Consider the following 17,237-nt stretch of genomic DNA (forward strand, 5'->3'; position numbering starts at 1 on the left):
AAACCAGAAATTAGTGAAAAATGAAAGGCATTTTCAGTTTCCACAGCGCGTTCCAATCAAACAGACGCGTTTTTCTTCTCATTTTTCTCGAATCGCAGTCGCCGTCGTCGTTGCCGTTGCCTTCCCCTTCGCGTCCCCCCTTCTCCACCCACTAAATGGATACTCAAAAACATCAAGAATTAATCCTTAATAATCCATAAATACATAAATATATTATTGCTTTGTTTTTTTGTTATTGTTATTGTGCTTGTGTTGTGACTGTTTCCCCCCTATCGATGTGTTTGTGAGATATTTGTGCTGATTTTGTTTTTTGTGAAATAAGTTGCCAAAATTTATTTGAAAGACGACCACGATAACGGCTCCAAATTGGCGCCGTTCTCCAAACATTTGGATTCCCTTGAGGAATTCAAAAGTCTCTCCGGTGAGTTGATCTCGCAATCGCAATCTCAGTTGCAGTAGTTAATGACTTGCCACAAAGACTAGACTCTGGCATTGTCTACCTGTGTGTGTAGCATTAAAAAAGTAAAGAGAACACACAAAAAGAGAACGGCCAACTTCTTTGCAGCTAATGACTTTTGAGGATATTCGATAATATCACGTTCGGGCAGGTCAGGAGAACCTTTAACGAAATGGTTAATGGAAATTGTGATACACGCCGCTGCCTGAAAGCATTAACAATACTCTAGAGTGCTGTAATGATGGCCAAGACATGTAATGGACTGTGCAAATGCAAACTAGAAGCAAGCAAAAGCGAGAAAGTTATTGACACTTACTGACATGATATTTCCACAATTCATTATATTCATTCTAATGCCAGACATTCAGGAGCAAACCTTCGACAATATATATTTGTTATGACTTTCACACCTGCCTATTTATATAGTTTTGTTTGCATATACAACATACCTAATCCTTTCGGTATCAACATTATTAACCCACTTACAGTACGAAAGCGTCTTTTTCATTAAAATATACCAAAAGTCACATTTGGTACAACGACATACCACAACATTGAAAATATACTAAAAAGTACTAAATATTGCAGGTTTCAATTGTTAATTGGCAATTGTATTTGATCGCAACTGGAATGCCAGAATATACCAAATCGTATATTTAGTATAACGACATACCACAACATTGAAAATATACCAAAAAGCATAAAATATACTAAATTTATATAGTTTTGTTTGCATATACAATCTATCTAATCCTTTCGGTATCAACATTATTATCAAGTGACCCATTTTCAGTACGAAATCGTCTTTTTCATTAAAATATACCAAATGTCACGTTTGGTACAACGACATACCACAACATTGAAAATATACCAAAAGTACTAAATATATCAGGTTTCAATTGTTAATTGGGAATTGTATTTGATCGCAACTAAAATGCTAGAATATACTAAATCGTATATTTAGTATAACGACATACCACAACATTGAAAATATACCAAAAAGCATAAAATATACTAAATTTTAAGTGTTGAATTAGAATTCCAAGCATTATACGATCGCTACTAAAATAAAATAAGAAATACCAGAACATACCAAATGACGTATTTGGTATAATGACAAATATATCAATACTTTAAAAGGTATCATAGAGTAGAAAATATATTATACAATATTTGAATTAGTATTCAATGATCACAATCAAATTTTCAATCCAAATGCCTCATTGAACTTGTTTGAAACATTTCCCGTTGGAAAATTGTTAAATACCCTAAAACCCTTTTCCAGTTTAGTCAATATTTTAACCAAATGTCATGTAGTTATGAGATTAAACTTATTTTCAAATTAGTCAAATTAAATTAAATAAAAAAGTTAAAGTAAAAGTTAATTTTGAAAAATCGTTTAAAAATTACCTTTATTGATTTCTACATATGTATAATATTTCGCAATACTTCCCTGACAAACATTAACTGACCTTACCATTCAATCCAACATTCGCTTCAGATTGAATTCCAATGATAAATCAAATGCATTGCAATCTTTTGACTGCTATGCCGAATTGTTCAATTAGTGCAGTTGCTGCTGCATGAGCATTGACTTTGATGGCTGCCTTGACGATGCTGCTGCCCCAAGACAATGCCACAACATGATGCCACTTGTGTGCATTTGGCCAAGTGCCTGCTGTCTGTCTGTCTGTCTGTGTGTTTGTGCTTGTGTTTGTGTGCTGATTATCAATTTGGAGTAGGCGCGATGATGATGATGATTGTCTCCGTTGTCTAACGCCTTCCTCACGCCCACGCCCACGCCCCACTTAGTCGCCATTGGCGCCATTGTTAAATATATCAAATGAAAAACGTACTTAAGTGTGTGCTGGAGCGCTTTTCATCTGTGTGCCCAGCACGCAAATTCATAATACATATCAACACCCCGGACACGGATGTGTCTGTTAGACAGGTTGATTGTGGATACACAATTGTTTGTGTGCTTAAGGGTGGCGACACCATCACTGACTAACTGACTAACTGACTGACTGACAGCATGATGACAACGACAATAATAATAATGAATAATAATAATAATGAAGATGATGATGACACAGATTTATGAAGCTTAAACCGCACTTTAAAATTGTGAATTCTGAATTCTGACGTTGTCCACACACGCAACAATTTCTAATCTCTCTCTCTCTCTCTGTTTTGCAGTCGGACCCGGCACCATACCATCTCCGTGGGCACCAGTGAATGCCGGTCCTCCTGGTCCACTGGGATCGGCAGACACAAATGGCAGCATGGTGGACAGTAAAAACTTGGATGTTGGCGACATGAGCGATGTGAGTACAAAACAACAATATATTTACTTATCCTAAATCCTCGATTCAAATTCTTTTATTCATATTTTATTTGCTTTTGGTTTTACAAGCAAAAGAATTAATTTAAGTGTGTAGAAAATGTTGCCTCTAAATTTTATTTAATTTTCACTTCATTTGTTCTGCAAATTTAAAAGTAAAACAACACCAGTTTATCTACAATATTCTTGATTGTCCTTTAGAATATTGAATACAATTGTATTATCATTTTATTTATTTGCTTAACTGCAAAAAAATTACATATAAGGAGACACAAATTTCTCTGTTTATGTATCTTTCAATATACAGTTCAAATAAAACTACACAAAATTATCGTTGATAAACTTGATTAAGAACCTTTTGAATACAATTTTAAACAACTTCGCACTTCACAGCAAACAAATTAACTAAGTACATATTTATTTTTCAATTTAAAACTTTAATTTTTAATTAAATCAAAGTTTTGTTAAAATAGTTTTAAATTATGGAGGTGTTCCAAATTATTTTCGAAATGTAAGGTAGCTTCATCTTAACAATCTATTTTAATTCAATATTTTAAAATACAAGTAATGAAATTTTCTTTACGTCAAAGATTTCTGAAACTACTTTTCCTACATTCGAAATTCAACTTGCAAATATTGAAAAAATGGCACAATATTATTTATTTCAAACGATTAGCTCTACTTTGCTTAACTAAATATTTAGGACAAGTTGTGAATTTATAGCTAAATCCAGTGTGACACTTTAAAATACTTGTGAAGCATATTAAATAAGTGTGGGAAGCAGAACAAGGCAAATTTTTTTTTTTACTGAAAACTAGAAAATGTAAATGGAACGAGTCATAAAATATAAATAGTCTCTTTTTTTTTTGTTGAGTTTAAACAATCCATTTTCATGAGTTGCATGAATAGGAATTCTCTGAATATTACTATCTCTTGATTTGTTTATGCTTTTGAACAATTGCAGGACGAAAAGGATTTGTCATCCGCTGATGCCGAGGGAGTCTGGAGTCCGGACATTGAGCAAAGCTTTCAAGAAGCACTGTCAATATATCCACCATGTGGACGCAGGAAAATCATATTGTCCGATGAGGGCAAAATGTATGGTAAGTACAAACAGTATATTTAGTATTTGGTATTAACCAAGTAATGTCAGGCTGGTCACACAATGAAGTAAACTTGCAGTTTTTTTACACGCGATCGTCGTGAAGTGAATATCAAAATGTTAACAAACGTAACAATTTAATTTAACACTTAATTCATATATGCATGTGTGAGTGTTCAAATACATACTTTTAGTAGTTGCACTATACTTAAACCCTTCACTTCACTTCAGTTCAGTTCGCTTCGCTTTGGTTTGCTATGAATTTCACGACAAAGTGCCCACAAAAGTTTCACCGACTGTCGTCCCTACATCCTTCTCTTCCTTTCTCTCTCTCTCTCGCACTCTTCTCTTTGTGTGTGTGTGTGTGTGTGTGAGTGTGTGGGTGCATCAAATGGGGCGGCGTAAAAGAGAAAACAAACAGGAATTTTGCGGTTGCCGCTGTTGGTTTTATTTGTTGTTTTTGTTTTTGCTTTTGTTTGTGCTCTGTGTGCTTGTGTTTTGTGTTCTTATACCCTGCACACGAAACTCTATCCTATCTGATGTCTGCCCAGCCCACCCCACCTCTTGCTCCCCCTCTTGCTCCCTCTCTCCCTGGCAAATGCCATTTGATTTAATCTCATATTTAATCCATAAAGTAATGATAATAATAATAGACGAATAATCGCACTTCTTGAACTAAGATTTCGGTTTCTCGGCACGTTTTCAGTATTTCATTGAGCTTCTGATCATTTAAGCATTAACTAAATATATACGACAAAAAGTACATAAGAACTTTTTATTAAAGAACTATATTTTGCTGTGGCCGTAAAATTAAATGATTATTTTTGATATTTTATAAACTTGGAAATAACAGAAAGCATTAAATATAAAGGAAACAACACAACTCAAATTAAAGTGCAAATAAATTATTATTGTTTTCATTTTATACATTTCAAAATTAAATTAAATTTGTAAACTAAAAAACAACAACAATGATTATATGGAGTACTATTAGAGCTTTTACTCAATTTTTAAAATAGAAAAATATTTCTTTCAACTTTTCTATCTTAACGATATCATTAAACAACTTATGCGCAATTCTATCTAACTTTATATATATAGTATATCGAATATACTCTTTATCTGTATAGATTGCATCATATAAGCAAGTTAAATAGCACATAAATTGTTAGAGTGCTACGGTCTTGAGCATTTTTGAGAAGACAAAAAAGTACAGGGTATCTGCCAGTCGTGTTTGACTGCAGTCAAGCTGTAAATTCTTGCTCTGCTCTATATGTATGTATGTATGTATGTATATATAGCATACATATTTTTTTGTTGGCGTATGTTTGCGGCGGCCCGTGGAAAGAAAACATAAATTCCGTACTTTGAACCTTGAGCTGAAAGTTGTGTCAAAGCGCTTTGTGCCCAGGTTGATTTCAGTGGGTTAGCGAGAGGTCGACGAAGGAGAAGGAGAAGGGGAAGGGGAGAAGGTTGTGTTTTTTGGGGTGGGCCAAACACTCAGCTGAGCTGGGCAAGGCTGAGAGTTGGGTTGGGAATGGGAATGGGAATGGGAATGGCAACAGGCGATGGTGGCAACAAACAGCGTTGAAAGTTTGACACCGTGTGCGGCGAAACGTTTTAGCCGCTCTAAATGTGCTGACAACTTAAATTGTGAGCGTGCAAGAAGGTGCACACACACACACACACTAAAAGGACGATGGCTATGTACTAGTATTTACTGCATAATGAAAGCCAAAAGGACAGACAACATTTTGTTGTTGTCTTCCTTAGCTGCTGTCTACCGTCTGTTCGTTGCTCGTTGCTTGGTGTTGGCCGCACCCAAATGGCGGCTCAATGGAATTACGACAGCAAATTGTGAGAATGTGTGTTCTTCTTGCTCCTGCTCATCCTGAGCTCAAACAAAGGTAGGCACAGCATGTTGCTGCTGCTGCTGCTGCTGTCCTGCATCCTGCGTGTTTTATTCGAGACGTCTACACGCATAAACAACAAGTTTTGTAATTTATGTCCCAGAGGATATTGTTTTCATTTTATGCTCTCGGACTGAGCCCCGATCTCCGTCTCTCTCTCACTCTGCGTGTTGGCCATAGACCGCCCATTGGCCCAAATGCCAGCCATGTCCTGTCTCTGTCCCTTGGCTGCATGTTGTGTGCTTTGTTTTGCCACAGACTGAGCTTAAACGGCCAGAAAACACTCTTCCCCCTGTCCCTTCCCCCTCCCCACTCCTTTGGTCGTCATTTCATTGTCTGTTGCCCCAAAGTATTTGTGTTTGTATTTAAGCAAGTAATTAATTTTCACTTTTCACTTTGCTTACCTTGCCTTGAGCACACCGAGCTGACACCTTCGTTGCTCTTGGTCTCTTGGTCGCTGGCCACCTGGGGACCTGACTTTAAATGGAACAAACACGAGTGATTTGTTTAGTCGCTCTTCGGCACCCCCAAGGATTGTGGTCATAGCCGTGCTTATAGCATACATTTGTGAGCCCAAAATCGCTTAAGGTTTTTCCTTTTTCTCGTAGTACATTTTGTAGAACAATTGAGGGAATCAATTAATAAGCTGCAAGTGATAAATTACAGTTGATTTGTGCTCATAAAAGGCTAATCACTGAACCCTCAAAAGGGTTCTTAGCACATAAATCGATTTCCATAAATATTTCTTCAAAAGTAGCGATAACATTTGTTTGCAACTAATTCAAGAGCGAAATAAATTTATGCTATTTAAGCAGCTACTATTTTTATTAGAACAACTTCATAGAATTTGTTAAGATTCATTTTGAATAAACAGTATGGTATTATTCTTAATATATTCCAAATAATATACCGCAAAAATACTAAAATCTACCGCAGACCATATTTAGTATTTCTATGAAGAACTACATTCGTAATATACCATCAAAATAAAATATGCCAAAGACATCATTTGGTATATTGATTAAATATTGTATTCTAAATATACCATACAAGTAAAATATACCAAACACATCATTTGGTATATTGATTAAATACTGTATTCGAAATATACCATAAAGATAAAAATATACCAGACTGTGAGGCAAATCAACTAAAACCCAATTGCAGTAGGCGTAATTTGCCACACAAAAGTATTTCTTAAATAAAGCGAAATATATTTTATCCTTTAGGTTTAAAATATATCAACTCTTTATATGAAACTTTTATAATAAAATAAAATACAATTAAAAGCAAAGGTCAAATTTACTTATAATCAATTCACGAGGGAAATAAACTTGATTCTTTTAATAAGCAACTGATATTATTATTAGAAATACTTGAAGTTAAAAATAATAATAATAATAATAATAATAATAATAATAATAATAATAATAATAATAATAATAATAATAATAATAATAATAATAATAATAATAATAATAATAATAATAATAATAATAATAATAATAATAATAATAATAATAATAATAATAATAATAATAATAATAATAATAATAATAATAATATTAATAATAATAATAATAATAATATAAATTCAATTAAAAGTAAAGGTAAAATTAATTCATAGTAAATTCGATCCGTTATTTTCATTAGAAACACTTAAAAGCATTAATCTAATATTAACTTTCTTCGCTAAGACTCAATAAAAAAACAAATTGTTTGCATTGTTTGTGAATTATATTTTATGATTATGATTATTAAGTATACGACTGGGTGTGCTCACATGCTAATTGAATAAGCTAGTTGCAGATAGGAATTCATAATTCCGAATTATGCTGAATATTAAGTATACGACTGGTAGGCATAAGTATACGACTCTTCGGACATTGCATTAACATTAAGCGAAACCTGCATCGATTTTAATTACAAATATTTCGCATAAGCTTGCATCATTTTGAAGTGAATAAAAATGCAATAATATTTTGGTGCAGTGCTGTCTTTGGATGGGATTATGGAAACTGTGTCGGCATGCGAAGTGCTCTAGTAAATATTTAGTATGTATTGCATTCTATGCAATCGATTCGACGTTAAGCTCGACTCGTTTCCTCCCTCTCTCTCTCTCTCAATCTCGCTGTCTCCTTCTAACGCTGGCTAAATATGCGAAACGATGTGACAAGAGGCGACTAAACTTATATTTATTGCCAACACGTGGCTAATGCAGCCACAGCCACAGCACAGCAGCCACTACGGGAATTCCTTTGCCCGTCCGTCCGTCTGTCTGTCTGTCCGTCCGTCCGTCCGCCTGCCAGCTGCAAAAGTTGTTCGCCAAAAAGCCAAAGTAAAAACGAGAAAAACGCGCGACGTTGTTGCTGTTGTTGTTGCAAAATTGGCAGAATGTTTTCGGCTGCAGGCTAAACACGAGACAACTGCACGAGGAGGAAGAGGAATGGAGAGGGAGGGGGAACAGTGTGACGTCGCTGCGTTATGTGTGAAAATATAACCATTGTTTGGTTGTTAATTTTCAAAATATTTACACATACAGACAGCGAGAGAAAGAGAGAGGGAGGAGAGAAGAAATGCAGCAAACTGGCGCTGGTTATGACACATGACATGGCGGATGGACAGCTGCATCCATCCCGCGTGTTCCGCGCTGCCTGTGAAAATTGTGGCCTAAAACTTTCAGCTTTGCCATCCAGTCAGCCATCCAGTCATCCAGTCAGCCACCACATCCCTCAGCTGCCACAAATATGCAGCGTTGCTAGTAGCGACTTGGCTTATTATGTTACACCCCCCACCCCCTCCACCACCTCCCTCCCCGCCACACATGTTGCGGCTTCTCTCGATTAGCCTCGTCCACTGATTTTCAATGGGCACAACTTCACTTCACTTCACTCCACTCCATGATACTTATCATGCCCAATCCCAATAATAATGCAAATAATATACTTATTTTTTTCCTTTCAAAGTTTATTATTACTTTCATAGCATAGTTAGCGGGGAAAGGAAAGGCATTTTAATAAACTAAATATGTGCACAACCAGAAAAAGGTCCAACAAGAGAGAACAAATTTAATGAAATTAGTTTCAAACATGAGTATAAAAATTAAAGATTAAATTCAATATATTTTAGTAAACACTTCAGTATTAAAAAGAGTGGAATCTATTTTCTTACTCTTTATTAAAATAAAATACTGAGTTACTTATTTAAATATTTTATCTTATTTTCCCTGGAAATATTTTTGAATAAAAGAATTTAATATTAAATGAATATTATCGATAATTTGTTATGCATTAATCTCATTTCTAATTTATAAAATAAATACCAATTTATCCCAAAATGGTATTAAATGGAATCATATAATATTGTTTTAAAAAAGTGGTTAAATTGATTCATTATAATCAAAATATCGGTAGTAGGAATTTTAATAAAATAAAAGTAAATAAGAATTTTATAGAATAAATTTTAACAAAATGAAACTAAATATTAATTTTTTTGCAAGAATTTTAATAAAATTAAACTAACTATGATTCATTTATAAGGAATTTTAATAATATAAAGCTAAATATGATGTTTATAAAAGAATTGAGAAAAAATTTCATTATTTGAGCAAGGAAATAAAATTTTACAAAAGAGAAAAATAAATAGGTTCTTTATTGTGATGTTTTTAAATTGATCTTTTCTTTGTGCTTTACAAATATCATACATTATATTACAAAATAATAGAAAATAAATTCATTAAAAATGTTATTGACTATTATTGTAAATAGTTTGTGGAAGTTTATGCCTTTGAAACAGAAAAGAATTATTGGAATATGAAAATCTTAGACTTACTATACACAGTGTTATAGTCGTCTGTTCGTTTTGTGTGTTTATGCATAAATGATTTGGAATAGTAGGCGCCACATCAATTGACTGATTAACCTTTGTCACATTTGAATGCGAGTGAGTTAAACATCTATTCATTCATAAAGTGTGAGTGCGAGCATAGAAAAGCTTTCAGTGAGTGAAAGACATGCTAAGCGAATACATTATGCTAAGGGCAGGGTATCTGCAAGTCGAGCATATTGAATATATTTTGAAAAGCTTTCACAACAAAGAGAAGCTGAAGCAGAAGCAACGACACTTTATTCAATTAGTTGCACCTATCGCCATCTATCAATTGAATGCGAACTGCAATAAACCTTGAGGTCAGTTTATCACATAAATAATTAACAATTTCTCGATTTCGATTTCGATTCCGATTTCGAGCTCGAATTTGAATCAAGATGCAAGCAGATTCGAGAGATAGAAGCAATTCAATTGATAGCTAACAGTATTCGCATCATCATCATCATTGTCATCATCATCATCTGTTTCAGCAGCATGCACTTGGCCCTAATTGATTGAAATCTACATGTGTGAAACTGTGAATCGATTCAAATTGAAATAATCATAGATACGACGAATCGACGAAGAGCTTTGCTATGTGATTCACTTTGGAATATCGTAACGTGATTCATTTCTATTAGTCATGCAAAGCGGATCCAAGCGATTCCTTATAATTAAAGTAAAACACATACTATCAATTTGATGCAAAAACACATTCGCACACACACTTACACACACACTCTATCACTCTCTCGCAGACATATTTGTGTCGCACACAAAGTTTCGCCATAAATTCCATTTGAATTCCGCTCTTCCTTTTTTTGGGCCATGGCCCATCGATTTGCTAAGATTTAAAGCGTAAAGAAATTGAAATGCAGCTCTCTTCTTATTCATATTAAGTATCTGCGTATTGTTCGCGCCTTTCTCGCTCTCTCTCTGTGTGTGTGTGTTGAGCACTCGGGATGTTTCTTGGCATCCGTTCGCTTTAAGGGTTGCACACACTCAAACTCAATTGAACTGCTTGCATTCATTTGAAGCGAACTAGTTCACTTCCTAGTTCCATGTAAACTCGCATTTTATGAACTTAGCCTTAAGGTCTTACTCGCTATGGCTCATCTCATTGCAATAAGGAATTGTATTCTTTTTTTCATTAAAATAATAATACATTTTTGTGAACTATTCATTTCTTGAATATGTTGCCATGATTAAACTTCGATTATATTTCATGTTATGCCTTGAGTATTTGTTACATACATGTTCACAATTGCATTTAATTGTTAATCTTTTAATATATCTTGTTCGAACTTGCATTTTTTACTATTTCAGTAATGGAATTCAAAATATTTTCTCATGTTTGTCTCTAAGAAATATAATTTCTTTATTAAAATAATAAATTACAAATATTTATTTCAAAAAAGAGGTTTCGATAGAACAATTTTTTACATATTTATATATAGTATTTTTTACACCATATTTTGATGTAATTTCTATGATTACTTCTTCTATAATTTATTTTGAAAACACTTCATATGCAAAATAGTTGTATTTACAATACAGCTTAAAAACTTTGGCAATGAAACTAAAGCAAAACAATGTAAGGTACATAATAAGTATAATGAATTTGTAATAATTCATTAATTTGACTTTTGAATTCGTTGAACTAGTTCACATATTTATTTGAGTCGTGTTTGAATGTTTGGAGCAGCATCGTCTTGGCTCCATTTCAATCGAAGCTACTTTGTATCACTGACTCCCACACACTTCAGCCTCCCTGGCATTCCTGCCGCCCTGGCAGCCTTGCCTTGCCTTGCCTTGCCTTGGTGGATTTGCTTGCAATGGTTTGACTTTCAATGTGTTGTCTATGTGTGTGTCTGTGCGGCGTGCTAGTAATTCTTAGACGTCCTCACAGGCAAGGCAGCGCTCATCCCCAAAAGTTGGGGATGGCAGCAGAGAAAGGCAGGGATGGAGATGGGAATGGATAAGGGAAGGGAGATGCGGCAATATGCGTGTGCTTGCTGGGCTTGGTTGTGTTCACTGTGCGACGGGGTTTGAGTCGCTGAAAATAATTTTATTCGGTTAGAACTGAAACTATGCCAAGAATGTAATTAGTGAACGCATAAGCGTGTGTACAATAAAAGCTGGATCGCTTACAGGCAGCGGCAGGGGAAGGGGAAGGAGGAGGAAGGGAATGCCTCGGCTGCCAAGCAAACTGAAAGAAAAGGATGCCCCAGGCTGATGGTTCCCGGTTGCCAGTTCCCGACTTCTGACTGTTGACTGCTGACTACCGACAGCAACGACGACAACGACAATCGGGCCAATGGCAAGGCAACGACGTCAACGGCGACTGCGACGTCGACTGCGACGCTGACTGTGACGTCAGTGAGCATACAAGAGATTCCGTTTACACGTGAATATTGTCGTCAGGCTGCTTTGAATTTAATTTGTGCACAACTCAAGCGGAAAGTGATTGAAGCCATAACCTTTATTTCCACCTGATGTCCTGGAGTTGCAATATATTCAATTCAATTTCAATTCCATTTATGAAGCATTGTGTTTATTGTTGTTGTTGAAGCCGCATTATGCAAATAAACATTGTTAATCCTTGACTTTTTTACCTTTGGTGTGACAAATGAAATGAATTATGAATTGCCAATATGCATTGAAATTGTTTTTAAAATTAGTATCGGGTATTGCACAGTCGAGCATACTCAATTGTATCGTTTTATTTTTCAGCATGAAGCGCTCTGAAATATTCATAATTATTCATTGCAAGAAAAGCTAACGAAATTATAATTATACAGCCGAACCTTTTTTTTTTAAAGGGCTTGGCATTTTATTTCATTTTTTTTGAGTTTCGAAGTTTGGAATTCGGGTTCAAAAACCTAAGAACACATCATGCCCAACCGCTTTAGATGTGAACCTACAGAATACATCTTAAAAAATAATAAATTTGTATGAAATATGTTTAAAATATGTGCCATTATTTGAGAGTGGCAACAGATGACTACACATTCTACATATAATATTGTAAAGGGATGGCTTTTTGTTGTAGGCTTGTATTTAGTATGGATATTTATTAGAATAATGAGATATGATGAAATTATAATTAATGTACACTTTTTAATATAGATCTTGCTTTTTCGCGTGCTTTCCCTTCTTCGCTTCTTGTTAGAGTGCGACCACATATCGTACGATATCGATAAAACGATAAATGATACCCTAGCACTCACTGAAGGGCTCATGTGGCACTGTAAAAGTTATGTTGGTAACAGCTTCTGTTACCCGAGCTTTACATTCGGCCTCTCCTGACAAATCGCAGCGTCCTCGCAAGAGTCGTTTGCTGTGATCTTGCCATTGTCTTCTTCGTCTGATTCATCCGGCGGCAGCTGACACCAATGCTTCATTTTGCCGGAAGAGTAGTCAGATTTGCAATGTTTCTGCTTTCGTTTAACATGTGGCAAATCTTTGACTAGATATCTGTCGTTAGGCAGCACCTTGGTGATAATAAAAGGGCCTTTATAGCGAGGCTCCAATTTGCGGGAGGTACCCGTGCCAAACGGCTTATTCTCGACCAGAATAAGATCATCTACTTTATATACGTTGGCTTTAGCTTTATTATTGGCCAATTGCAATGGCACATCCTCAGATGTGTAGCCCGATTGGGAGGCATCGATGCTATTGATACGACTACAATGGGGATATTCCTGCTGCTGCTGTTGCTGCAGTCTTTGCTCGTCCTGCAGCAATGCCAGCTGCACATTCATTTCTTCTAAACGTTTCTCTAGCTGTAATTTGTCGGTGTATGCTTTTGTACGTTCCACGATAGCTTTGGAGGCTTGTAAAGTGCTCTCGTCGACTTCTTTTTTGAGCAAGCGTGCAGTCAGCTCATTTTCAACAAGCGTTTGCTTAAGTTCCTTTTCACTTTCTTGATAAAACTCAACGGAACGCTGCAACTCGATAAGTTGTGTCTTAACCTCCTCGTACTTGGTCAATGCCACCCAGTTGCAAGTCAACTCTTCTTGCTGCAGCTTTTGCAGTTCCTCCAAGCGCTGCGCCGCTTTACATTGGTATTGGGTCAATTCTTCCTCCATTTCTGCAATCTTTTGATATGCTTCCTTCAGTTCGTTCAGTGATCCGTGCATCAGCACGTAACGTATTTTGCGCCAATTGCAGCTGTTCAATCTGCTGTGTCCTCTGTTCAATTAATTGCTGCAGCTCAACTATTTCTTTATCATCATGACTGCCAATTGCCTGCAGATCAGCAATCAAAGTTTCGTTTTGTGCGCGAAGCTTTTCCAACAACGCACGCATTTTGTCCTTCACTTCTTGTTTCTCGAAATTACCAAGAAGTAAGTTTGGAAAATTATCGCATGGACGCTCTGCTGACATCGGTACTGCTCGGTTGACTCTAGACTGGATCTTCTCAAAATCGAATGACAGTTTAGCGCTTACGATGACGTCTTGGCCCAACAGAAAATCTTCTGGGAGTATCTCATCTTCGACAATGTAAACTTTGGCGGAAACACTTTTTCCATCGATGACTATTTCCAACTGTATAGCTTCGGTTAACATACATGTACCTCCACAAATGCCTCTGATTTGCATAGCACACTTGCTGTGAACGGCTTTAATTTCTTTGGCTACTGACCTGCGCACAATACTAGCTTCACTTCCGGAATCAATGAACGCGACGTAACAGTGCGAGCTGACAACAATATTCTTTAGGAAGGGCATGTTTGGTTGCAAGGTGCCCACGCGCATTACAGTTGCCGACTGACAATTCTCATTCCGTGCATGAAACTTATTGCACTTGGAACATCTTGTTTTTGTTGGTGGCTTTGGACAAGAATTGGCAAAGTGTCCCGACTCTCCGCAATTATAGCATTTCAAAGCTTCCTTCTGCTTTGCTGACTTAGCATTGACCTCGCCTTTTTGATTGTCGCTGTAATCTTTTGGTGGCATACTCCTCTTATTCTCGCTTAAACGGGTTCGGTTCATGAAAAAGTTTTCAGTTGCATCCCGTAGCTGCTTCATACTATAAAACTGAATCGCTGCAATGCTATTTTGCAACTCTCGATGCTGTAGACCGGCTCTGACGTACCTGATGACCGCTGCTTCACTAAGCTTATACCGAACACCAAGGGCTGACATACGAAAACAATATTCTTTAACAGTTTCGTTCGACTTTCTCGTTGCATTGGCCATAGTGAAGTGGATCTCTGCTTCGTCTGGTTCGATACCAAACTCGTCGTTTAAAGCTTCGGCAAAGTTACTCCATCGGGTATGCACCACTGGTGATGAGTCGAGCCACATCTTGGCAGGACCCTTGAGGCGAGTGTAGATGGCGAGCAGCAAAAATTTTGATCCCAATTGTAGGCATCAACTACTTTGTTGACCCGATCAATGAATTGTTTGGCAGTGATGGCGTTTTTGTCACTGGGGTCGAACTCTGGCAAGGTATTCGCTATTTCTTTCACTGACGCTTGCCTCGCTGTGTTAATTACTTGCTGACCTTGACTGCATACATTGTTTGAATCTGGTGATTGAATTTCACTATTCATTGCTAGCGGTTGCTGGCTAGGAACTGTCGATGTATTCTGTCTTTGAACGCTCATAAACTGGGACATCATCTCCATTAGCTGTCTCATTTCGCCTTCTAGTTTCGAAATAGCTGTTGCCTGTGACGCAATTGCATCTTCTTGTTGACTGGCAAGACTAGCTGCTTGCGGCATCTCAATCTCTGTCGAACCCTCATGCTCGATCAGTCTCTGGATTAATTCAGCACGCGTTCCTGATGTTGGCAAATCCACACCGCGAAGAAGGAATTTCAACTGATCCACCTTAAGATCAGTTATTTTGTGCATATTTTGTCTTTTCTGTTTAGTTCTCTTATTGTTTTTTAATAATTCTGCACACACTCACACACGTACGCCGCTGCTACGTATTTCACAACGTCTTGTATTTCGCAAATACACACATGCACACTGCTGCTATGTTCTCTAAGACTCCACCGTCTCTTGGTGTAACCACGACTTTGAATCCGTCTGCCACGAAGAAAAAGGAACTAATCCGTTATTTGCAGTTTTCTTTGTCACACAGACCTTGAGAACACATCTCACTGCAAACTTTCAACGCCGACTATTCTTGCTGGTTTTCTCTGTCTCAGTTTTGTTTCTGCACAATGTCTTTTCCTATTTCATCATCCTCAATTTCACGCTTTCAAATCCATACAACTTATCAGATCCCACTTCTGAACTGTAAAGGGATGGCTTTTTGTTGTAGGCTTGTATTTAGTATGGATATTTATTAGAATAATGAGATATGATGAAATTATAATTAATGTACACTTTTTTAATATAGATCTTGCTTTTTCGCGTGCTTTCCCTTCTTCGCTTCTTGTTAGAGTGCGACCACATATCGTACGATATCGATAAAACGATAAATGATACCCTAGCACTCACTGAAGGGCTCATGTGGCACTGTAAAAGTTATGTTGGTAACAGCTTCTGTTACCCGAGCTTTACAATATGTATATAAAATTTCATTGAAATAAAATTGAGAGATAATAACTTGATTTGTTTTTTTTGTGTTTTTGTTTTACAGGGCGCAACGAGCTAATCGCGCGATACATCAAATTGCGAACCGGCAAGACGAGAACCCGTAAACAAGTGAGCTCTCACATCCAAGTGCTCGCCAGACGGAAACTCCGTGAAATCCAAGCCAAAATCAAAGTCGTAAGTTTGTTAAACAACATCTACATATATAGATACTAGATACTACAGCAACAAGAACCAACAACCACAACAACGAGAAGAAGCACAAAGAAAGAAAAGAAATAGTGCTATTATAACTAGAGAGGAGTTTTTTCCATTCGTCTATTGTCCACATGCTTTACATACTCGTACATACATATACTCTATGTATAAGTAAATCTTTTTTTGTTGTTTTTTTAGTTGCAGTAAAGTCGAGTTTATAGCTCAAGAAACTTCAATCGATATCGATATATTTGCTGCTGGCTGCAGCTTAGCCTCGATAATAGTAGTTGAGAAAAGTTGTTATCGATGTGTGTATGTATATCGATGAGCGATGAGCATGCAAAAGCAAGGAAGAGTATCTCAGTTGCAAGCTGGGGGGCCATTCCACAAAATCAATATCAATTGCAATATCAGTTTCAGCATTAGCATTAGCATTAAACGGCAGATAAATGCAACGGAAATCACTGCGAACTTTATATTGAAAACATCTGGCAATATGTGAAAATATATGTGTATGTATGTTATGTGTATGATGAATGGCATATGCGGCAAACATATGTACATATGTACTATATTCTCCATGTGTGAGTTTTATTTTTCCCCCTCGACCTCGTCCCTCTCACTGCTCTAATTACAAAACACGTGTGACATTCGTTCGTTTCGATCGCGACGTTAATTATGCTTGCGTGTGTTGTGTTGCAATCCTCACACACACACACACACAGACACACACACACGACACCTGCACACATGTGAAACACACATACATACAAGATACACACACACACTCACACGCGTATCT

General features: G+C 36.6%; 1 protein-coding gene across 7 annotated transcripts in view; it reads left to right on the forward strand.

Moving 5' to 3' along the window:
* The window catches only part of LOC132797185 (protein scalloped), a 78,619-nt gene that overhangs the window by 56,741 nt on the left and 4,641 nt on the right, over positions 1-17,237 (forward strand). For 6 of the 7 annotated variants that reach the window (XM_060808737.1, XM_060808734.1, XM_060808736.1 and 3 more), the window contains 3 exons: positions 2,657-2,784; positions 3,766-3,904; positions 16,284-16,414. In XM_060808737.1, coding sequence (XP_060664720.1) covers positions 2,657-2,784; positions 3,766-3,904; positions 16,284-16,414 — 398 coding nt within the window. Of the gene's footprint in view, positions 1-346; positions 422-2,656; positions 2,785-3,765; positions 3,905-16,283; positions 16,415-17,237 lie in introns of those variants that run through there. The other variant, XM_060808739.1, reaches the window with a different exon arrangement.

The sequence above is a fragment of the Drosophila nasuta genome, chromosome X (genome assembly GCF_023558535.2).
Source record: "Drosophila nasuta strain 15112-1781.00 chromosome X, ASM2355853v1, whole genome shotgun sequence".
Taxonomy (NCBI): domain Eukaryota; kingdom Metazoa; phylum Arthropoda; class Insecta; order Diptera; family Drosophilidae; genus Drosophila; species Drosophila nasuta.